Source organism: Dromiciops gliroides, chromosome 4 (assembly GCF_019393635.1).
Source record: "Dromiciops gliroides isolate mDroGli1 chromosome 4, mDroGli1.pri, whole genome shotgun sequence".
NCBI lineage: Eukaryota > Metazoa > Chordata > Mammalia > Microbiotheria > Microbiotheriidae > Dromiciops > Dromiciops gliroides.
Genome location: NC_057864.1, coordinates 14,625,745 through 14,650,143, shown reverse-complemented (window position 1 = coordinate 14,650,143; position 24,399 = coordinate 14,625,745). Strand labels below are relative to the sequence as shown.

General features: G+C 41.1%; 1 protein-coding gene across 1 annotated transcript in view; it reads left to right on the top strand.

Moving 5' to 3' along the window:
* UBE2U (ubiquitin conjugating enzyme E2 U) overlaps window positions 1–24,159 on the top strand; it is a 62,050-nt gene extending 37,891 nt beyond the window's left edge. Inside the window, exons 8-10 of the mRNA XM_043963632.1 lie at window positions 177–252; window positions 11,330–11,433; window positions 23,848–24,159. Coding sequence (XP_043819567.1) covers window positions 177–252; window positions 11,330–11,433; window positions 23,848–24,047 — 380 coding nt within the window. The 3' untranslated portion in view covers window positions 24,048–24,159. The remainder of the gene's footprint in view (window positions 1–176; window positions 253–11,329; window positions 11,434–23,847) is intronic.
* The last annotated feature ends 240 nt before the right edge of the window (window positions 24,160–24,399 follow it).

Below are 24,399 nucleotides of genomic sequence, written 5' to 3'. Positions count from 1 at the left end.
CCCTAGCTCATGCTGTTTCTGACGCTGACTACTCTCATTACAGATGGGAGAATTGAGCCATCTGTGAAACAGGGATACATATTACCGGGCTCACAGGTTTGTTGGGAAGAAGATGCTCAGCAAAAACTGCAAGTGTACATGAAAGTTACTGTTTTTCTGTTTCTCCTTCTTTTCAGTGTCTCACGATCTAAATGAAAGCTACAAAAACTGGAAAGTAAAGAACATAAAGTCAGGTCGGGACTGGGATGCAAAGTAAGTAGTTTGAGTTCTGCCTATGAATCTAAATAAGAGGGCAGAGACTCCCTCCCCAGAGCCCTGAGGCTCACTTCAATGAGCTAGGTCATAGAGAGGGATACAGGGATTAAAGAAGATAGAGTTCTTGCCCTCACAGAATCCATTATCAAATAAGAGATAAAATACATGCATGAATATGATGAACATGGAATGCAATGAGCAAAATACACAAAGATACACTATCAGTCAATAAATATTTATTAAGCACCTTTTATGCGATTCACGGATGGAAATAAAATATTTGCCAGACTCAAGGATGATAAATGAGATGGGCAAACCAATGGCTATGTGAGATCTGAGGAGAGACGAGAGCTCTCACCAAATGAGTGAAATCAGGGACGATTCTATGTGCTGTTCTTCCCACCCTTCGTTAGGCTTGGGCTTAGGGTCGCCCACATTCCTGGTTGTGGCTGCATGTCCTGGGCAGACGGGAAAGGTGACAGCTGAGAGATACCCATGCAGTGAGGGGCTCGGGTAGGTGTGTTGGTCCTGCTCGACAGGCCACTGGTGATTGAGATTCTTACCTAAGGCACGTGAGGCAAGAGCCAGAGCTCAGACCCAGAATACCAGCCTGTGGTGACCTCTGGGAGAGTCGGAAGAGGCGGGGAAGAGATGGGGTCTGAGGGTCAAGTAGAAGGGACCCAAGACTGCAGGCTCTGCTTTCTTCAGCCTCTTCTGTGTCCAAATGTTGGGCTTCCGACTGCACCTTCTTGCACTGCAGCAGGACAGCTCCTGACAATCACCTATAGTTTATAGGAAATAGATTTAAAGCTGTAGGGACCTCAGAGGTCATTGAATCCAGTCCCCTTATTCTACAGATTGGGAAACTGAGGCACAGAGAGGCTAAGTTACTTGTCCAGATCATACAGTGTAAACAAAGGCAGGAAACGGGAGAGCATGGGATGTGTACAAGGAGTCATGAGTCTCATTTTTACTGTTTACTGTTAATATTTGAAATGTAACATGTGAAAAACAAACTAGTGTCAGACAGAAACCAAAAAGGGACGCTGGGGTCATAATTTGGAGGACCTTGCATGTCAGGCTGTGGAAGCCAAACTGTATTGGACAGACACTAGGGAGCCATTGCACAATCTTAAGCTGAGGAACAATGTGTCCAGACAAACTCTCAAATAGTTTCAAGAGTCAATAGTATATAAGGGGGAAAAAACTCCAAAATAGTACATAAGGGGCTTTAATCAAAAATTTTAAAACAAAGAGAAGAGGAAAGAAGGGCTTGTGGAAGGGGCTGCAAACAAGCAAGGAGGCTGCTACTGTAGGGCTACTGCGCTGAACTGAACATACACTTGAAAAATCAAACCATCCATGACCAACATCCCAAGTTTTATATATAATCCTCTGTTTCTGTTCTTTGCTTCTGGAAATGTTTGTATTTGCTTATGCTTGTCAAGTTCATCATTTAAAAAAGAAAAGAAGAGAGTTTCAGAAATGAAATCACTGGAACTGAAAACGTATTGGTGCTAAGAGCCAGAATGGAGGACAGGTCTTAGCTTTAGTCTCCGGATCTTGCCCGTGTTGCTGCAGCCAAGCATTCCAGGGTCTTGTCTGCCCATTTATTGTTTTTGCTGAACTCTCATTGCAGCCCCTGCCTCAGAGCTAGGCTCCCCCGTGTCTTATTTCTTGCAGGCTCATTAACTGACACTTCAAGGGGGTCTTCTAAAATGCCCCCTGGGTGAGCACCAGGTGCCCTTTTTCTGGCTTGTAACTGAAGACTGGAGACAGCGTGGTAGTGCGGGGGGGGAAGGCTTGTGTTAGAGGCAAGAAGAACTAGGTTCCAGCCCCACTTTTAACACACACTGACCGGGTGACCCTGGGCCATCACTAAAGGTCTCAGCATCCCAGGACAGACTCTAATCAAACTATAAGTTACAGATAAGTGGCTGACGTGCACTGGTAGATGGAGTTCCCATACTAGGAGTAGCCTATATCAATGAAAGCACATCTGAATAACCATGAACATATTTCAATAGACTTATTGTTGTTCAGCCATGTCTGACTCTCTGTGACCCATTGGGCATTTTCTTAGCCAATATACCATAGTGGTGTGCCATTTCCATCTCCAGCTCATTTGACAGATGCGGAAACTGAGGCAAATATGGTGACGTGACTTGCCCCGTGTCATGCAGCTTTGAACTCAGGACTTCCTGACTCCAAGTCCACTGCTCTATCCACTGCACCACCTATAATATTATCAACTTAGAAGCACAGGCAATATACTGACACGTAAAGAAAGAGTGCTGAATTTGGCATAGGAGGGCCCGAGTTCAAATCCTACCTCTGCTACTGACAACTTGTAGAACAATGAACAAGTCACTTAGCCTGTGTCAGCCTCATGTATAAAACGAGGTTAGACTCAGCAGCCTCTAAAGCCCCTTACAGCTCCACCATTCGGGGTTCTTTGGCACAGAGTCTGTCTCATCAGAGGTTCCTAGCTCGGATGCTTAAAGGGACTTCAAAGCCAAACTCATCCCACCTCTTCATTTCAGAGCCCAGAGAAGCTGAATTGTCTAAGGCCACAAAGATAGAAGATGGTAGCAAGGAGAACCCTGAATACCATGATCGTAGAGAAGGCAAATCTGGAGGCCTTCACTATAACGATATGATTCAGGATTTGGGATTTCTTTGGGACTCAGAATCCTCTGGAAAACCTCCCTCTTCCACCTTTAACAGCATAATTCAAACTCCATTTTTCATCTGATTTTCTTTTCTTGGTTGACTTCGGCAATAACTTTTCTTGAAGCCCAAATTGAAGGAATGCTTTTTTCTCTCCTCTTTGATATTTTTCTGCTTTCAAAATGAATTAGGAGTAAGAGAGCAGCCTCTATTAGGCTGAACTGGAAGGCAGGGCGAGCCTGCTCCTTGCTGCCGGCCAGTGTGGGGCTTCTTTTGGAGTGGAAGAAGCCTTCTAGACGACGAGGTTAATTCCCCTCTGACACGACTTCCTTTCTGATTTCCTGCAACAGAACAGCTTTGTTTTATTTCTGGGCTAATCGATTCATTATGCAATCCCCCAGCATCCCCCATGCCCCCAAACCCAGGGAAAGTCAGATCTTGTCACTTTCAACTTCTCCGACCACTTGGACATGTGGCGGGGGCAATTGTGAGCTCTTGGAGTCCTTGCAGGCTCCCCCACCCCTGCGTTATTGCGAAGGCTCAGGACAAATTACTGTATGCCTGATGACCCTGTCAGGGGAAAACGCTCACACTCAATGCCATCTGGTGGTTGATGAGAACCCCTTTGGAGCATTGTATTTTCTGCATTTCAACTGTGGATTTCATTAGTTAAAAACAGACTCAAACTTGAGGCCTCGGTACTTTTCATTGGCTGACACAAATATTTTCTCGTGCTTAGATTTTGAAATACAAAAGTCTGATTATACAGGAAAGGTCAGAAGAATGGCGATATTCAAAACCGATCACTAAATAAGAATTATTCATAGAATCACAGAGTGAGAACTAGAAGGTGCTAGAGTCATCTACTCCAACCCCATTATTTTTAATTTTTTACAACTGAGGAAACAGAGGCCCGGAGAATTAAGTGATTGTCCCTAGATCACCCACGTATTAAGTAACAGACCAAGGTATTGAGTTCAGATTGTCTGTTTTCCAATGGACAAGAACCAACATCCTCCAGCATTAATTAACTGTCTACTGTGTGCCAGGCAATATCCTAAGGACTGGGGACCCATTGGAATTCAAGACTCTTTCCAGGATGCCACATCTCTTATTGATAATAATTATTGCTTTGGCCACGAAATCTTGAGATGCTCCTAGAGGGTGGCTTTAATCACACTGCATGTGGTCGAGTAGTTGAAACAAAGACATGCTAATAAATGTTTCTGATGACTGTGTAAATGAGTGTTTGGTCTGTCTGGAGCTTGAATCATGTGTGTCCTATATAACATAATTGGAAGACCAAGGCATGATGTAGTGGGCGGAGTGGGGAAGGAGATGTGAGGTCAAGAGAGAACAGAGTTTAGATCCTATCTCTGAAAAACAATGGCAGTGTGACTCTAGGCAAAGTTACTCACATGTCTGAGCCTCAATTTCCCCAACTGCAAAATGTAATATTGCTTTTTTATTTGAGACTTATGTATTTTGTTAAAATATTCCCCAATTAATTTTTTTTAGTGAGGCAATTGGGGTTAAGTGACTTGCTCAGGGTCACACAGCTAGTAAGTGTTAAGTGTCTGAGGCTGGATTTGAACTCGGGTACTCCTGACTCCAGGGCCAGTGCTCTATCCGCTGAGCCATCTAGATGTCCCCCCCCCCATTAAATTTTAATTGGGTTCTGGAAGCACTCAGAAGTGTGGCAGGTGGGCCTGTGTCTCTGACATGTCTCTTCTAAAACTAGAAGTTTCAAAAGGATTTTTGACCTGCATTAGTAGCAGGAATTTTCTCACTTGGGAATTCCCTATGTTGATGAAAGGGCAGTTTATATATATATATTCAGACACACAGATATACATATATACTACACACACACACACACACACACACACACACACACACACACACACACATACACATATAGTTCCTATGCATATGAGGCAGCTGATGGCTCAATGGATAGAGCGCTGGTCCTGGAGTCAGGAAGACCAGAGATCAAATCCAGCCTCAAGACACTTCTTAGCTGTGTGACCCTGGGCAAGTCACTTAATCTCTGATACCTGACAAAATGGATCACTGGATCCACTGGAAAAGAAAATGGCAAACCATTCCAATGTCTTTGCCAAGTAAACCCCAAATGGGGTCATGAAGGGTCAGATACAAATGAAATGACTGAACAGCAAACACCCTATCCATATATCTCTGTCTCTAATTCTATCTCTATTTCTTTTCTATCAATATGTAGATATATTCATGGATAAATCTGTTTGCATATATCTATCTACCTACCTACCAGTCTCTATCATCTATCTACCTACCAATCTCTCTCTCTCTCTCCACAAATACATATTGATATATTTATACAATATAATATATATTACATGTAGTACATAATAGAATAAATATTTTAACAAGGTAGTAAAGGGATTGTATTATTTGCATCCTCTTCTGATTATTGTTTGCTTTTATGCATTTTATAGCACATGTTGTAGCTTCAGGACACATTAAATTTTTTGGTTTTTATTCCTCACTACTGATTCCTTTTGAGTTTGTAGTCTACTAAGATCCCAAGGTCTTTTTCTCATGAATTATTATTGTCTAGCCATATCTCCTCCATACTGTACTTGTTCATCTTCAAAAATTTATTTGATGTCAATTACAATGAATTTTCACATGGTCCAATTTATATGAAGTACTCTTAAACAAAGGCTAGACACTAATTAGTACTGTGTGGTTTTTTGTTGTTAAGTCATTTCAGTCATGTTATAACCCCATTTGGGATTTTCTTGGTAAAGATACTGGAGTGGTTTGCCATTTCCTTCTCCAGCTCATTTTACAGATGAGGAAACTGAGGCAAACAGGGTTAAGTGACTTGCCCAGGGTCACACAGTGTCTGAGGCCTGATTTGAACTCAGAAAGATGAGTCTTGGGGCCACTCCTAGCTACTCCCACAGTGCAGCAGATGTCCTTAAAGGTACAAGAAAGTAATTTCCCAAGGATACAGAATAGATTTTTGCCTCTGATGATAGGGAGGCTGTGTGTTCTCTTTACATTTACTCTCATGCCTTTACATCTTTCTCCATGTATGTCCTACCCCAGGCCTTTATCATGATATGGAAACGACTGTGGCCACTATGGAGAGCGGTAGTTCTTACCAGTCTAGAACAGCTTGGAGCATTGGTTCAGGGATGGATATCAGCTGCCTGAGGATTGACTGGGCTGGGCTGAAGGTCAGCCACCTGACGAGGGCATCTCTCAGCTGCCTCAGCTCATGGAGTCAGTGTTAGTGGAAGGAGCCCTTCCCATGATGGAATGTTAGATCCTTGAGTGATTGAAGTGTCTCCCTCAATGTAATGTAATTGAAGGCTCTGTGGACTTGCAGGTGGAACAGGTCTGAGTTCAAATCCTGTCTCTGACATGTCCATGATTTTGGGCGAGTCACTCGAGTTCTCTAAGCCTCAGTTCCACAATAAGATGAGCGTATAATACCTATAATATATTTCTCTAAGGGTTGTTGGGAAAGATCAATGAAGCAATGAATGTAAAGTCCTGTGAGTGTTTATAGACAGACACCAGTGACTGTTGTGAGTCTGCTAATGCCCTCTTCTATGCGGTCTCCTGGCAAGAAGGCAGCTCTGGGTTCCCAAAGAACATGCCAGGATTGAGCCTTTCAGACAAAATTATCAATCTTGAAATGTTGAAGTAACCAGCATCGTTCATGCCACAAAGCCTCGAGGAAATGTTGTGGCTACACAGACAATCAAGAAGCATGTGCTAAGCCCTTAATGTGTGCTGGGCACCATGCAAGTCACTGAGGATCAAGTACAAATAATCCCTGCCCTCTGGGAGCTCATACTCTACTGGGAAGAGAACATGTAGATAACTGTACATTTAGGATACACACAGAAGACCTGAGAGGTTTCATGGAAAAGGTGGTACTTGAGCTGAGCCTCGAAGGAAGAAAAAGATTCTAAAAGTGGAGATGAGCAAGTCGGCTGGTACAAAGGTGTAGAGACTGGAGATGGAGCTTCTCGTGTGAGGAACAACAGACCATCCAATTTGAATGGATCATAGAAGGACTAGAAAGGCAGGAAGGTGCTGGGTGGTAAAGAACTTTGATCCTGGGGTAATAGGGAGCCCCTAGAGTTTATTGAGTAGTGGAGTATCGGGCTTAGATCTGCAGAGTGGAGGATAGATTGGGAGAGACCAGTCGGAAGATGTTGTGATTGTCCAGGCAAGAGGTAATGAGGGACTGAACTAGAGGAGAGGTGATTATGTGCATGGAAAAAGGGCAAGTATCTGAGAGGTGTGTGGAAAGAAACAACAAGATCTGGACACTAATTTGATATATCGGATGAATGACCATGAGGAATGGGGGCTGATATCGAGACAGTGAACCTGGGAGATGGGGAAGATAGGGTGCCCCAGCAGCAGTAAGGAAGTCTGGAAGAGAAGAGGATTAGGGCAAAAGATGAGCCCTGGCCAAGTCTGGAGAGTTCTGGTGTCTTCTTAGAGGCTTCTTTCTGGTTTTAGGAGGAAAGTTTATGACTTAGAATTACAAAACTTGGGGCAGCTAGGTGGCACAGTGGATAAAGCACCAGCCCTGGATTCAGGAGGACCTGAATTCAAATCCGGCCTGAGACACTTGACACTTACTAGCTGTGTGACCCTGCCAAGTCACTTAACCCCAGTTGCTCCCCACACACAAAAAAACCCAAACTACAGAACTTGTCAGCTTGTAGGAACCTTAACCAATATCTTTTCTGGGACCACAATTTTCCAATGGAACAATGCAGGGAAGCTACTATCATGTTACTAATGATTGCAGGCATTTAAGGGTCACAAAATGCTTTATGAATATTAACTCATCTTATTTTTACCACAATCCTGCAAAATAGGAGCTTTTATTTATGCCCATGGTACAAATATGGAAACTGAAACAAATGGAGGTTAAATGACTCACCCAGGGTGACCCAGCTGGAAACTGAGGCAGACAGTAGTAAAGTGACTTGCTTAGTGACACACATCTGGTAAGTGTCTGAGGACAGATTTGAACTCAGGTCCTTGGCTCTATCCACTGTGCTACGAGTGGAAAGAGAAACAGACATAGTCAAAGGACATGGTACTTTCACTTACTACTTGGTGTGACTTTGAGCAAGCCACACAATCCTTTTGGCCTCAGTATTGTCATCTGTAAAATGAAGAGATTGGACAATATAAGGTCCGTTAGTTCCTTTCTAGACCTTCATTTCTGATCCTAAGAACCAGGTAATTCTTTTCTCTTCTATCCAATCCGAAGATTCAGGTGGAACAAAAGTCAAAAGTTGATATATTCTAATCTCTGCATATTTTGTGACAGGTACATGAGGTCGATACCAAAGTATTGAGACATATAATTTGTTCACTTGACCATCATTTTCCTCAACTATAGAGTAAGGGTATTGGACTAGATGACCCCTGAAAGGGATGTGGGTCTGGAGTCCAAATCCCTTGGTTCAAACCCTAGCTCTGCTATGTCCTGCCTGTGTGACCTTAGGCTAGTCATTTGACTTCTTGGGGCCTCAATGTTCTTATCTGTAAAGTCGAGGAGGGAAGACGTTGGATTAGATTGACCTTTAAGGTCCCTTCTGCCCTAAATCTAGGAACCTATGATTCTGTGATCTGGCCTCATACCAGATGGTTTCTGGTCCCCAAAGTCTAAGCCTTGGATGCCATCTCCTGGCAAGAAAGAATATGGATGTATAGACTACAAATGTTAGACGGGACCGTAGATGTCATAGGAGCATAGATTTGGTCCTAGGAGTCATCTAGGTGAGGCCCCTCATTTGACAGATGAGGGAATGCAAGCCCATAGGAGTTAGGTCACTAGTAAGGATCCCCCAGGGGGTGAGTGACAGCAACAGAATTTGAGATCAGGTCTCCAAATGCCCTTTTCACCAGGGCAACACTCTACTCTCAAGAATCATTTCTGTAACATCCTTCTACCCAGTTATCTAACATCTGCCTGGACATTTCCACTGATGAGAAACCCAGTACCTCAAGACATATTGGACGTCTCGAATGGTTAGAAAGGACAACTTTGTGATGAGATGAAACATGCCTCCCTGTAACTTGTACTTTTTGGTCCTACCTCTGCTCTCAGGAATTGCCTACCCCCCCAACCCCCCCAAAAAACCCCACAATGATTTTTTCTAGATAATAGCACCTACCTTACAATGTGGTTGTGAGGATCAAATGAGATAACATATATAAAATACTTTGATTCTATATATGATAGCTTATTATCCCTCAAGTGCTAATACTCTCCCTTATAACCACCTTGTTTTCACTACTCTGTGACCATATTATTATTTTTATATTTATTCTGCATTTATATGTATACATGTATGGGAAGACAAGTATATATATATATATACTTGTATATACATATACAAATATATATGTATATACAAGTATATATAAACATATGTTTGTTTAAATATATATGTATGTGTATATGTATGTATGTATGTATGTATGTATGCCTATGTGTGTGTACTTGTCTTTCCCCATTATAATGTAAGCTCTTTGTGAATAGGACTTGTTCCCATTCTTGGTATTTGTATTCCCAATCTTAGCACACTTCCTGGAGCAGGTAAGATACTTAGTCAATATTTGTCGATTGATTGATTGAGTGAGTGCCTGCCTAGGGCCATGCAGCTATTAAGTGACAGGAGGAATAGGAAGGGGAGCCGGCACTGTCCACATGCCGCCATTCCTGTCCTGGCTTTCCTGTTCCATGGTCTTAGCACCTCAGTTGACAGTTTTCCATTGACTGTGAGGCCTGTTTGCTCAAGCAGCTCACTCTTCTGTTTACCTGGGTTTATTCTCTAATCCTCTTAGCAAGTAAAAGCCCCCAGTACAGTGTGCTTCGATCTCCTGGGCTGCTTCTCTGCTTTCCTGTGCTTACCAACCTCACTGGTGCTTGGCTGGTAGTTTTTGTTAACCCCTATAGAAGAAACTCGGAGGCTTTCACCCTTTGCATCTTCCCTCTGATGTCAAAGAGGTCAGTGGGGACTGGCTGAATAAGTTATAGGTGGGATATGCTTGTGCCATAAGAAATGAAAGTGATAGTTTCAGAGAAACCCAGGAAGACACAGATGAATCTGGAAAGACTTAGAGACTGACTGCTACGATGACCAACCATAACTCCAGAGGATTCATGATGAAACACCCTACCCACTTCTGGATGGAGGGGGAGCTCGCTGTGCAGACTGAGGAATGTTGTTTGGACATGGCCAAGACAGGAGTTTATTTTGCTTGACTATACATCTTTGTAATGGGTTTTGTTTTTCTTTTCTCAATTGGAGTGGGGAAGAGAGTTAGGAGGGAGATAAGGTAGATTTTAGACTTTCGTTGTTTGAAAAGAAATGCTATACTTAGGGAAAAACAGACCCTATGACCCTCAGCACCATGTTCCTGCCCCACATCGCTAATAATTAGAGAAATGCAAATTAAAGCAATTCTCTTCTACCTCATGTCCACCATATTAGCAATGTCAATTAAAAACAAAGAAAAATGATATATTGGAGGAGCTGTGGGAGAGTGTGCACACGTACACTGGTGATAGAGCTGAGGATTAGTCTAGCCATTCTGGAAAAGAGTTTGGAGCCATAACTCTATTCAACTGGATATTCTCTTTGAACCAACTATGATGCTATTATGCCCAAAACACAAAGGTTGACAAAAGAGGAAAATAACTCAAATGTACACAAATATTTACAGCAGCTCTTTTTACAGTAACAAAGAACTGGAAAGTAAAGTGGTTCACAGCAAGTGGTGAAGGCTTAATAAATTAAGTTTTATGAATGTTTAAAATGGTGAAAGAGATGGTGTCAGAAACCTGGAAAGACTTTTATGAACTGATGCAGAGGTTAGTGAACAGAACCAGGAAAATAATTCAATAATGATATTGGGGCAGCTATATGGCACAGTGGATAGAGCACTGGCCCCAGAATCAGGAGCACCTGAGTTCAAATCCAGCTTCAGACACTTGATGCTTATCAGCTGTGTGACCCTGGCCAACTCACTTAGCCCAATTGGCTTGCAAAAAATAATGATATTGTAAGAATAAAACTTTGAAAGACTAGAGAACTTTGATCCATGCAATGCCAATCATGATGCCAGAGTATCAAGAATGAAGAATGCCCCCTACCCATCTCTTGACTGAGAGGGGATGAATGACACTTTTTTTGGACATGACCAGAGCAAGGGTTTGTTTTACTGACTATGTATATTTGTTTTTCTTTTTCAATAAGGGGAAGAGGGAAAAGAAGAAAAAGGATAGACTTTGGTTAATTAAAAAAATACAATTCAATCAAACAGAGAAAATTTGACAGATTAAAAGTTGGATTATTTCTTTTTCTAGGTTTCATTCCATCATGGCTAGAATTGCTCGGGAAAATAGGTTACCTACAAGGTTAGATAGAAGCTTAATACAGTCCATCAAGAATGCACAGATCTACACACCAGGTAAATTGCATCCAATATAACTTTTTATTTATGGAACTGTGGCACTAATGTGCCCACATTTAAATGGGCCACTCTCCATCCTGTTCGTCCTCCTCTGGATCCTGACCAGTTTGTCAGTGTTCTTCCCAAAATACCTCAAGAAATATTCTAAGAACACAGTATTATAGAAGTTGTCTGACCATGGTGGAGTAGAGGAACTATGATCACGCACAGTCTATGCCTCTTTTAATGAAGCTTAAAATGGTATTGATTTTTTAGCTACCGAGTCATACTTGTGTGCTTATAAACCTGCTAAAACTCCCTAGATCTTTCTCTCACCATTTCCACACTTTCTTGGACTCAGAAAATTGATTTTTTAAAAAAAATAAAACCCCTCAAATATAAGGCTTTAAATTACCCCTAAAATCATATCTTGTTAAATTCACTACAGTATTAGAATCTTGGTGTCTTGACTTTTTATTCAAATGTGATAGTGACCCTTCCCAGTTTTATGGCATCTACAAATTTGTTCTTCCTTAAAGATATTGACAAAATGTTGAACAGTCCAGGGCCAAGAACAAATTCCTGCAGAGATGTCTGTACAAGTTAGCATTTCCCTATTAACAATAATGCTTTGGGATTAATCATTCACATGGTTATGAATTCACATAGCCATAATACTCTAACAGCCATAAAAATACCACCTGCAATTTCATTATCTTTAGCAATTCTGTACCTTTCCTCTATCAGTATTATTAGTACTTTTATGAATCACCCAAAATAGGTTGTGGTCATTTGATTTTACAAGTTTTGGGAGGTTCTTTTTTGAGTCCTGGATTCATTCTGCAGAAGGACAGAAGACTTTTCTATTATAATAGAATATCAGCAATATCTGCCTCATTCCTCTTCAGTGGGGAGGCAACGATCACCGCAACTCTTATTTTTTTCCTGACTCTTGGGCAAGCCAAGGGTAACCTCTAGATCGCTCCACTACAGAATGTCCAAGTTAGAAGAGACTTCAGAGTTCATCCAGTGTAGTCAATACCTTATCAAGAATCATCTATACAAACATACTTGGTAAATAGTCATCTATCATTTGCTTGAAGACCTTCAGTGAGAGAACCCACCAGCTCTTGGAGGCATTCTATTCCACCTCTGACTCCAAATGCAATGTCCCTTCCCTGGTACCATGTTAGGAATTGTTTCCTATAAGGAAACCTCAATTTGCCTTTTTACAACTCTATAGACATAACAGGAAGTAATCTCAAAGTCCATTTAGTCTAACTTTCTCCTACAATTTTACAGAAGAGGAAACTGAGGCCCAGGATGCTTAAGCCTAATCCCCTTCCATGTGATAGCCCTTAAACATATCTGAAAGCAACTCTCTTACCTTCTCCAGCATTGGACAAAAGAAGGACTAGGGATCATGAAAAGAAGGCTCTTGGACTGAGCAGGCCTTAGTAAGCTTGCTGCCCATAATACTCTGAAATGTTTGTCAAGGACTACCCATGGTCCAAGAGGCAGACAAGAGGCTGCCATCGCTCCATTTCCTAAGGCTATTGCTGCCATCTGCTGGTGCCTGCCAAACATGACACTGTGAAGAGTGAAAGAGTTTGAACAGAGATAGATACCTCTTCTCTAATTTCAGCAGCCTTTAGTCCCTAGGCAGAGTCCCTACCCTGAAACTCCCAGCATCTCGGAGGAGATGATGAGGTATGTGAGGAATTCACACACACACACACACACACACACACACACACACACACCATTTATCACCTCAGTGTAATTTATTTATTTTCACGAGAGAGGAACTCTCAAGAAGTTGTATAACCATTCATTTTTTAAAAATCCAAATGATACTTTAATTCTCCAGAATATCCAGCTTTAAGAAAATCCTGTGTTGAATAATTTTGGAAATCAAATAACTGAAGATCTGGACATAGAATATTTATAGAGCGGGTCGGGATTGAATGTGGATATAATAATGGAAATAATAAAATCCTATGTATCTGTTAGCTATTGTTATTCTCCAGATTTCAGCATTTGGCAAGGTCTTTCATGCTTTCCTTGTGCAGTAAATGCTAAGTGCATTGCAAATGGAGAATTCACCTACATGGAGTCAGAAACTGTTGCTTGCTTGATTAAGATGGTTCAGACCCAAAGAGTAGATATTAAAGAGTTGCTGTTGATTGGACTATAGTAGAATGCATTTTAGATCTATGCTTGGCCCTGTGATGTTCAGATTTTTTATCAGTGACTTGGATTAAAGCATATGTCAGTCAGTGAGTAAGCATTGATTAAGCATCTATTACGTTCTGGACAGTGTGCTAAGCCCTGGGGACACACAAAAAAGGCAAAAGGCAGCCCCCATCCTTAAGGAGCTCACAACCTAATGTCATAGATGGCATGATTATCCAATTTTAAGATCATGCAAAACTAGTAGAGATAGCGAAGACATTGCATGCCACTGTCAGAATTCCAAAAAGGTCTTGCCTGGTTAGAACATTGGGGCAATTTAACAGGTTGAAATCAAATAGAGATATATGTATTTTGAAGGGCTATCATGTATGTACATATATATATATATATGCTTAGACTAGCTCTTTGGTGTCAGAAGGCAAAACTGGGAGCAATAGGTAGAAAATGAAGAGGGTCAGATTTCTCCTTTATGTAATGAGAACTCATTAGAACTGCATGGAAAGGGAACAAACTGTCTTGGGAAGTGGTGGGTTCTCCTGGAGGAATTCAGGTGGAGGCTGGCTATTCTATCAGGGAAGTCAGGGAGGACATCCTTTTCTCTTCTGGAAGAGATGATATCTGCAAATGTGTGCCTCAAACTTTTGGGTCACATGAGCAACAAGATGGCCAACTAGACATTTTCTCTAATCTCCATGAACTCTCAATACTCCCCCAAATAAAAAATTATGCACCCAATAAACAACTTCAACTCTCTCTATGGCCTAGGACCTAGATTCTTAAACTGTGGGTTATGACCCCATATGGGGTTGTGTAATTGAATATAGGGGTCACAAAAATTTGGCAATAGTAAGAGGTTATGTATACCTATTTTATATACCTATATACCTGGGGTCATGTAAAAATTTCTTGGGCAAAAAGGGGTTAAGAGTGGAAAAAGTTTGAGAAGCCCTGGCCTAGGAGACCATGAATCAAAGAAGGTTAAAAACACCAGGAACTGACTCATCGACCCTGCACTCACTCATTACTACGCTACTGGCAGCAAGGTTAGGACATAGGCTTACAACAAAATTCACCATTACACCACAGTTTCTCCTCCCTCTCTCCAGTGCCATGGAGACTCCGGATCTAGCTGCAGAAGTTTGCTTAGGTCTTGATGGCCAGCTTGGCCACAGTCCTTCAGGATCAAAAGCCTTTTGGGTGCTGTAATCTGGAAGCATCAGTGCTTTGAATTGCCCAAACCAAGGAAAACAGGCTCTGGATTGCTGGTGCTGGTCCAGAGAACTAAAGAATAGAGAGAGTGGGTCAGGTCACCAGTACTAGGGAACTGTGTGTGCAGGGAACTGTGCAGGACCCTACCAAGCCTGAGGGAAGAGAATATCATGTAGCAGGGGCCAGTTTTGATGACCCAAAAGTCTTTGGGGCAGAGACCTAGATGGGTGAATGATAAATTGTCCAATGTGGGAAGATACTGAGACACTTTGCAATTCAGCTCTCAAAGAAAACAACATCAGAGAGGAGGGAGTCAGCAAGTGAGTGATAAAGAAAATAAGGGAGAAAAAAAAGGACCAAAGATTTCATGAAAAAGGAAAACTAAAAGACCTTGAACATAAACAAATAAATGAACATGAAAAACAATAACAGAAGGAAATATGGTCTCTAGATTGAGTAAATTCAGGCATCTATGAATAAATACTACAAAATGGAGGCAAATGATCCAACACTTGATGCATTGGAGGATTCTGTGGAATTTGAGGGGAATATGGAACCAAAACACATTGTCCCTAAGATAAATGAGAATTGTGAGAGCAGAATGTATATCTTGTGCAGCAAAAATAATGAGCACAATAGAAAAACTTGAAACTTCAATGGAAAGCCACAACAAAGAAACAAAAGAGGGAACAATAGTTTGGGAATGCAAATGCACAGAAGTGAATCTCAACCTAGAAGAGAAGCAAAAAAAAATTCCAATAACATTTTTTTTTTGTTTTTGTTTTTGTTTGCAAGGCAATGAGGGTTAGGTGACTTGCCCAAGGTCACAGAGTGAGTGTCAAGTATTTGAGGCCATATTTGAACTCAGGTCCTCATGAATCCAGGGTTCCTGCTTTATCTACTGAGCCACCTAGCTGTCCCCAAAATCTAATAATATTAAGACAAAATATCTTCACCATATAAGCAAAACATACTGAACTCAAAAATAGGATGTGTAGAGATAACCTAAAGATCATAGGTCTCCCAGAAAATCATGACAAGACAAAACCCATAACACCTTAATAAAAGAAAGAAAGAAGAAAACTGCCTAAAACTTCAGAACATAGACAATAAAATTCTAATTGAAAAACTACACAGATCACCTCCAGAAAAATCTCAAGGTGGCAAGTCATTTAAAAAGACTTTTGAATGCAAAGGGAAGGAATCCAAGACTATTTTGTACTCACTAGAAGAAGCAGGAGGGAATGGAATCATGTGTTCTGAAGAGCAATGGAACTCAGGATACATATAGCCCAGGATGACCTATCCTACAAATCTGAACTTAATCGTGAGGATCAAAGATGGACACTTAATAATAAAAAAAGAGTTTGAATCATTTTAAGAAAGCCAGAGCTGGAGAAATTGCTTCTCAAACATCCCCAAACAACAGAAATGCAAGAGGAGTGAATAAATGTTATAGGCAAGGAGAGTAAAAGCAACAGAGTGAGAACAGAAAGACCAGTAAGAGACTTCTTTCTAAATGTACATAAGGAGACGGGGTGAAGGCAGAAATCTGGTAGAGGTAACAGTGAAGAGGTAGATAGGGAACATCATGGACAGAATCTCTTGACAGCCTGTCTACAGGAAAGTCAAGGGGTTATGGAATAAACTAGATGACATATGAGGTCTCTTCCATCCATGAGATTTTGTAATCCTCTAACACCACTTTATGGGAAACTAAAATTCACATGGGTGAGATGGGGTCACTTGATCTAAAGCTGGAAGGAACTTCAGTGGCCATCCCATCCAATCTCCTCATTTTGCAGATGACACTGAGTTACAGAGAGGTGAAGTCATACAAAGTTGAGATTCAAACTCATGTCCTGACCCTTTACTTTGGCTACCTTTCCTGCTAAAATATAGAATAAGAGTGGATAAAAGTCATGAACATGGATTATAATAATTCCATAGAGAAGTTTAACTAATATAAACAACATAACCAGGAGACCAAAGCACCCTAAAAATCTTTTTTTTTTTGGGTGGGAGTGGGGCAATGAGGATCAAGTGACTTGGTCAGGGTCACACAGCTAGTAAGTGTCAAGTGTTCAAGGCCAGATTTTAACTCAGTTCCTCCTAAATCCAGCGCTGGTGCTTTATCTGCTGGGCTACCTAGCTGGCCCTAAAAACCATCTTAATCAGCAAATACTTGCTTACTTGCTGAGTGAAGAGAAATGGCAGCCAAAGGCAATGATGATTTAGGACATGAACTCATTCGTAAAATCTAAGAGAAAAATGTGGTAGAGGGTTATGACAAGTGTCTCATAAAACATGGAAGAAGAGTGGAGAGGGAAACCAGTTTAGAGAGCGTTTGGTAAGAGACCCAATAACACACTTATGTATCAAACTGGGGAGGAGACAACAGACAGACAAAAGGGAGAAGGATATGCCCAGATTAAAAAAAAAAACACAACTCTTCTTCATTGAGAACAATGGAGTGTTCCCAAGTGGATTCCAATGGATATGTTTATAGAGGAGGCAGAAATGCACTATGGAAGACCAAGATGGGAAAAGCAGCTGATTAAACCAAGTTTATATAAGGTGTGGAGACAACACAATTGTGATGGCACTGAGGAATGGATTTTCAAGTTTATTTGAAGTAGGAGAAGATACCAAAATTGAGGGCGAGGGATGTTTTTGCTATCAAAACTGGTGACCGGGCGGCTAGGTGGCACAGTGGATAAAGCACCGGCCCTGGATTCAGGAGTACCTGAGTTCAAATCCGGCCTCAGACACTTGACACTTACTAGCTGTGTGACCCTGGGCAAGTCACTTAACCCCCATTGTCCTGCAAAACAAAACAAAAAAACAAAAAACAAAAAAAAAACAAAACGTTATGTGGGGCAGCTAGATGGCGCAGTGGTTAAAGCACCGGCCCTGGATTCAGGAGTACCTGAGTTCGGGTCCGGCCTCAGACACTTAACACTTACTAGCTGTGTGACCCTGGGCAAGTCACTTAACCCCAATTGCCCCGCAAAAAAAAAACAAAAAACAAAAAACAAAAAACAAAAAAAACAAAAAAAAAACTGGTGACCAAGGGATTTTAACCAAGCATAGCTTGGCTAAATTTTCAGGCTCTATTCTAATTTTCTAGCTAGATGACATTTGAAATGAAAACAATCTACACACATTGGAGGTAGCCTTTATGTTGACTTTAGAATAGGCCAGGCATGATTTCACAGCTTGTCTTTATTCCATAGTACATCACAAAGTTTATCACAAAGGACTTGAAAGATGTAGTGGATGCAAGTTCATACAAAGTTTATTGTTTGTTGATTATACAAAAAAATCTCCCCTCTACCTTTCCAATCTTCTTATACTTTATGCCCTCCCCCAACCCTCATATTCTTTGATCCAGTGACGTTGGCCTCCTTGCTCTTTCTCAAACAAGACACTTCATTCCCATATGCAGGTGTTTTCTTTGGCTGCCTCCTGGTTTTACTTACTTCAAGTCTCCAAAAAAAAATCCCACCTTCTAGAAGAAGCTTTTCCCAATCCCTCTTAATTTTAGTGCCTTCCTTTTGTTGCTTATTTCCTATTCATCCTGTGTATAGCTTGTTTGTACGTAGTTGTTTGCACATTGTCTCCCCCATCGGATTGTGAAGTCCTTGATGGCAGAGACTCTCTGTCCTGTTGGGTTTCTATGGATCCACAGCAGTTATTAGACTGCTTGACACAGTTGGTGCTAAAGAAATGTTAATTGACTGATAGTAGAGCTTGTCATTTTAAAAAGTTATCCTCCAACAAGGTGTCTTTCATGACTATGTTAAAATTGCATCATATTTTTGAGAGAAATAGCTGCAAAGGTAGCATTGTTAGGCAACCCTCTGATCAGTAACATCAGAACAGGCATAAAACAGGAAGACTCTGCTGAAGGAGTTCCCCTTCTCCCACTGTTCTCCCACTGTCAAAGTGGAGATCCCTAAGCACTCCAGTTCAAGTTGAAGAAGGATGCCCTATAGATGATGAGGCACTCCAACTGTTCCTTTTTAAAGATTACATGGTACTGATCTCACCAAGCCCTTTAACCTCCTAAATGAGATTCATAAGCATCCAAAAGAATTTGGCTTCATTATCCTCACAACAAAAACCAAGTAGACGAAGAGTGTCTATCTTCCAGTCACTGACAAGCATCGAATGAACAATGTGTAGAGCTCATGGATGGGTGCATATATTTTGGACAGATGCTAAAAATAGACGTTGATTGATATGCACAGTTGAATATGGAGGAGAATAGCTAGATGGCCTTTGGGAAATTGCAAAATCCTTGAATGACCTTGCACTTCTCCCTGGAACAAAGGCTCATCTTTCTTTTTTCTTTTTCCTTTTTATTTCTTTCTAATGTTAAATTTTTCTGATATTGGAAATATATGGTGGATCTGACTCCAGAGTCAGAGAATTTGGTGATGTACGATCTGTGTCATGATCTTAGAGTGAATGATAATCATGGCTAGCATGTCTATAACAAGCTAAAGTTTGCAAAGCACTTGACATGCACTAGGTCATTTGATCCTCACAACAATCTTTCAAGGTAGGTTCTTTTATTATTCCTGTTTAACAAGTGAGGAAACAGAGACTTAGAGAGATCAGGGGACTTGTTCTGAGTCACACAGGCAGTAAGTATCAGGATTTGAATTCAGTTCTTCCTAAGTCTAGGTCCAGCAATCAGACCTATTCTAGACCGATCCTCGGCCTTATGAAGAGCTTGCTCAACTTGACATACATCACATGTGATGTGAAAGAAAGAACCCAACTCATACAATAACAACAACTTAAGGGGGATCTTGGCAATTCAACTAGCTGAACAATTGGGAGAGAATGATCCAAACTTCTCAAGGTTATCTAAAAGTTTGGAAAATACATGGAGAAGCAAGGCCATGCTATTGCGAACTTCAAGGCCACAAAGCTTGAGCCTAAGTCATCTTCCATTCATTGTTGTTGTTGTTGTACGTGCTCAGGACTTCTTCACTCCCCCTGCCTTTCTTCATTCTCTGAAATCATGTTGGTGTATAATCTGCAATGGGCCCATTGTGTAGTCTGTTCAGTGATTCTCATTCTGGTCACCTCAAGTCAAATTGACCAGATTTCTTGTGATATACATACATACATACATATATATATATAAACACATATGTATATATATATATGTGTATATATGTATTGTAAAAATATTTTTGACTGACTAGGCCTAATTTGGGGGGCCTAATCTGACTGGAGGACTAATCTGAGGACTTTTGACTCACTGGCTATCAGACTGCTATTAACTTAGCCATTTAAAAAGTTCCACCACACTGCTCCACTCCCAAAATTGATAAGCTGAAGATTATGAAGCCTCTTAACTAAATAATCAAAGCAGGGTTTATTTATGAAATACAATTTAAAATTAAGAATACAGGGAAATAGGGGCAGCTAGGTGGCGCAGTGGATAGAGCACCGGCCCTGGATTCAGGAGTAACTGAGTTCAAATCCGACCTCAGACACTTAACACTTACTAGCTGTGTGACCCTGGGCAAGTCTCTTAACCCCAATTGCCTCACTAAAAAAAAAAAATTAAAAAAAAATAATACAGGGAAATAAAATGTACGACCTGACTGCGTTGCAGGGTCTCTTTCCACTTGCTGCCCCTGGAACTTTTTTAATACAATAAGGGCCGTAGCTGCCTCTTTCCTTACGGTATGTTCCACTTTCACTGCTCAGCTACTTTCTTTTAACTTTCCTCTTAATCTTCTGACCTCCTTAATCTTGTCAGCCCCCCAGAAAAAGTTTAACTTTCCTCTGCCACCGCTGAACCCCTGTGTTTCTCTCTCACCAACCTCTCCTTCCGTTCTCCTGGTGCTCTAGTGTCCTTCTGTTCTCTTAATCTTCTCTTTCTCCAACTTGTACCCTGTGCTGACCACTTCTGTGCTCTCGGCTGCCTCCTGTTCTGTCTGTCAGCTCCGTCAGTCTTGTCCTTCGGCCTCCGTCCTTTCTTGCTCTTAGCTTTTTCTCCTTCCCCCATCTCTTAGTGCTCCAGTCTTTTTGCTCTCTTAATCTCGTAAGCCCCCCTCAATCTTGTCCTTTTGCCTCTCTTCTCATCTAACTCCCAGGTCTATATATATCTTACTTCTCTTCACTCAAATCTCAGGGCTTTTTTCACCCCCATACACACCAAGCTAATCCGCCAGCCAGGACTGTGGCTGGTGGGGGTGGGTGGCGCGCTCGAGCCTCCCATGCATACCACATCCAGGGCTCCAGGGGCCCATGCCCCTGCTGAATGCTTGGGAACTCTACATGGGCTACGCCAGAGCCTGGTCTGGACAAGCCTGGGATCTCTCGGATAGATCCTCTCAGGGTGGAGGGAGCTGGGGTCCCTACCCCCAGCTGTCTGACCTGGCGTCTTGTACAGCCCATGGGGCTTTTTGGCTCAGCTGAAGCAGAGGGGGAGAGGCACCAGCACCTCCCACACAGAAGAGACCCTGAGGGCCTAAGGCTTTCCAATCTCAGCCCAAAGGTAGGGTCCCCAAATCAAAATAAATTTCCACAGTATGTATATACACATACATACATATATAGATACACCCATATATACATATACATACACAATTGTGTATACAATATATACAGAGAGAGAGTTGCCTTTGGACACACACACACACACACACACACACACACACACACACACACACACAGAGAATCTCACTACAGTAAAGGCAGCTAGGTGTTACAATAGCTAACGCTCCAGACCTGGAGTCAGGAATACCTGAGTTCAAATCCAGGTCCAGATACTCACTAGCTGTAGTACCCTGGACAAAGTCACTTAACTTCTGTCTGCCTCAGTTTCCTATATTATAAAATAAGGATCATAATAATATCTACTTTCCACAGTTGTGAGGATACCTTGACATATTTGTAAAGTACTTTGCAAATTCTAAAGGGCTACATAATGAAATTGGGAGTTGGTTGGGCTGAGCAGTAAGTAGAATAGTTACCAACCCTTGTAACAAATATTCATAGTCAAGTACAATGAATTTCTGCATTGGCTATGTCCAAGAGTTTTGTTGTACCCTGAGTCTTATCACCTCCATGTCAGGAGGTGGGCAGCTTATAGTCTTCAAAGCTGTTTGACTTTATCCAATGTTGATGTCATGTTCTCCTGGTTCTGTTCACTGCATCAGTTCATACAAGTCTTCACAGGTTCCTGTGAAACTGTTCCTTTATCTTTTTCTGGTTTTTTTTTTCAGCACAATAGTATTCCATTACATACCATTATCTGTTTAACCCTTTTTCAATTAATGGGCACCCCTTTAATTTCCAGTTTTTTGCTGCCACCAAAGGGGCTTCTATAAATTGAGCATAAGAGTCCTTCTGCTGATCTCATTATTTATTTACCAATTGAATAACATATCGGGCAAACCTGACTGGTGATCCTAATCAGTCATGAAAAAAGAGAAACCATCAACAAAACAGAGGTATCTGAGGCATTTCTTCCCCCCCAAAGGAAGGGAAGTGGATAAATTGTTCAATTAATAAATACCCCAAACAACACAAACATTTGGAAGGTTAACAAATAGAAACATCAAAATGAAAGTAATGAAGACAATTATCTCATATTTGTACATTATTGTGTTTTCCAAGAAATTGACGGGTAGTGTAAAAGAAAATACATAAGACAAATGTTATGTCCCTTCATCAGTGCAGATCACCTGTAAATTCAGTCTTAAAGAATCACCTGAGGACTTGTCCACAGTCATACAACTGGTCGATCAGAGGTAGGGCTGAAACCCAAGGATTCTTACCTCCAAGGCTACTCTTCTATACAACACTGTTGCTTAATTATTAAGCTTATTCATTATTCACAAAAAGTTTCCTGGCTATTCATTTCAGAGGTTTAATTTTATTCAACTATAGAATGATAGAATCTTGAAGAACTTGCAATTAAAATTCTTTTCAGGCTCCTGTATTTTAATTTTACAGAGTAAACATTAGTAATTATGTTGGGGGAAATCCAAGAATTACTCTAATTCCAATCAAATTATAGCTGCTGTTGTGAAATGATTTGACAAAATTTAGAGTATAACAAAGGAAGAAATGGTGAAAGATATCACAGCTCATCAATGCATTGAGTGATCTTGACTTCAGAGGACTAATGGTGAAATACACACCTCCCTTGTTTCTGGCAGAGAGGTGGTAGATGCTAGGAGCTAAATGAGGTATCCAGAGATAACCAATATGTTGGCCTTGTTTCTTTTGCTTGAATAGAATTCTTTGTTACAAGAGGTCTATTTGGGTTCCTTCCCTATTGGAGCCATTGGGCAATGACCAGGATATTTAAGAAATAAATAACATATTTATTTCTTGATTAAAATGTGTCTTTTCCCAATCACATGTAAACAATTTTTAAGATTAATTTTTTGGGGGCAGCTAGGTGGCGCAGTGGATAGAGCACCGGCCCTGGAGTCAGGAGTACCTGAGTTCAAATCCGTCCTCAGACACTTAACACACACTAGCTGTGTGACCCTGGGCAAGTCACTTAACCCCCATTGCCTCACTAAAAAAAAATAAAAAGATTAATTTTTTAAAATTTCAAGTTCCAAATTCCTTCCCTCTCCCTTCCCCCCAGTTGAGAAGGCAAGCAATAAAAAAGATCAATAAAATATTTATTTTAAAAATGAAAAGTACCAAAAATACAAAGCTTAAAAATATGAAATTCTGTTCCCAAAACATTTTTAGAGTTTGCTCAGATTATCAAGAAGGCATCTGTGTTCAAATCTTTCCCTGGTACTTAGCTTACTGATTCTGTCCATATGCCTTAACCTCTCTGAATCTCAGTTCTTTCCTCTGCGAAATGCTAATAATCATTGATTGCATTGCCCAACTCACAAAGTTTTGTTATGAAGCACATGTTGAGCAAACTTAGACACACTTTGGAAATGTGCATTTTCACCATACCAAACTCCCAAAGTGGGTCTTGTTTTGACATCTCCATTCTATCTTAATTTTCCTTACTTCTAGACACAGATACAAAGGTTTTGGGTTCAGAAAATAAAGAAGAAGTTGTCAAAAAAAAGCGTAGAGGAAAAGAGAAGAAGAAAAAGAAGAAGAAGAAGAAAAGTCCCAAAGAAAGTGATGATATGGATGAGTCCTGGGAAAAAGAAGTGGAGAATCTGGTAGCCTGGACCAATAAACTCAACACAACTATGCTAGAAGACTGAGCTTCACACTGGAAGTGAAGAAAGAACTCTCTCCTGTCTTTCCCAGGGTCAAGGCACTTGGTGGAACCCATGGTGCTGGCGCCTGTCCTTCTGAAATCCTTTTCTTATCCTGATAAGTGACAGAATTAAATTATAGCCCTAACTCATGGAGAAACAGAACTAACTTGGATAAATATAGTGATTGTTTCAATGTTTTGTACAAAGAATTGTTGAGAAATAGAGCTGTCGTTGATGCTGTTTATGTTCAGCGGGAGAAGTTCAAAATGGAGGCTCATTTAACTGGTGGGGATGAAAAAAGCCAGGGATACCCCACTGGAGGGAGAGGGAGAGCCCTATGAGTGGATACCCTGGG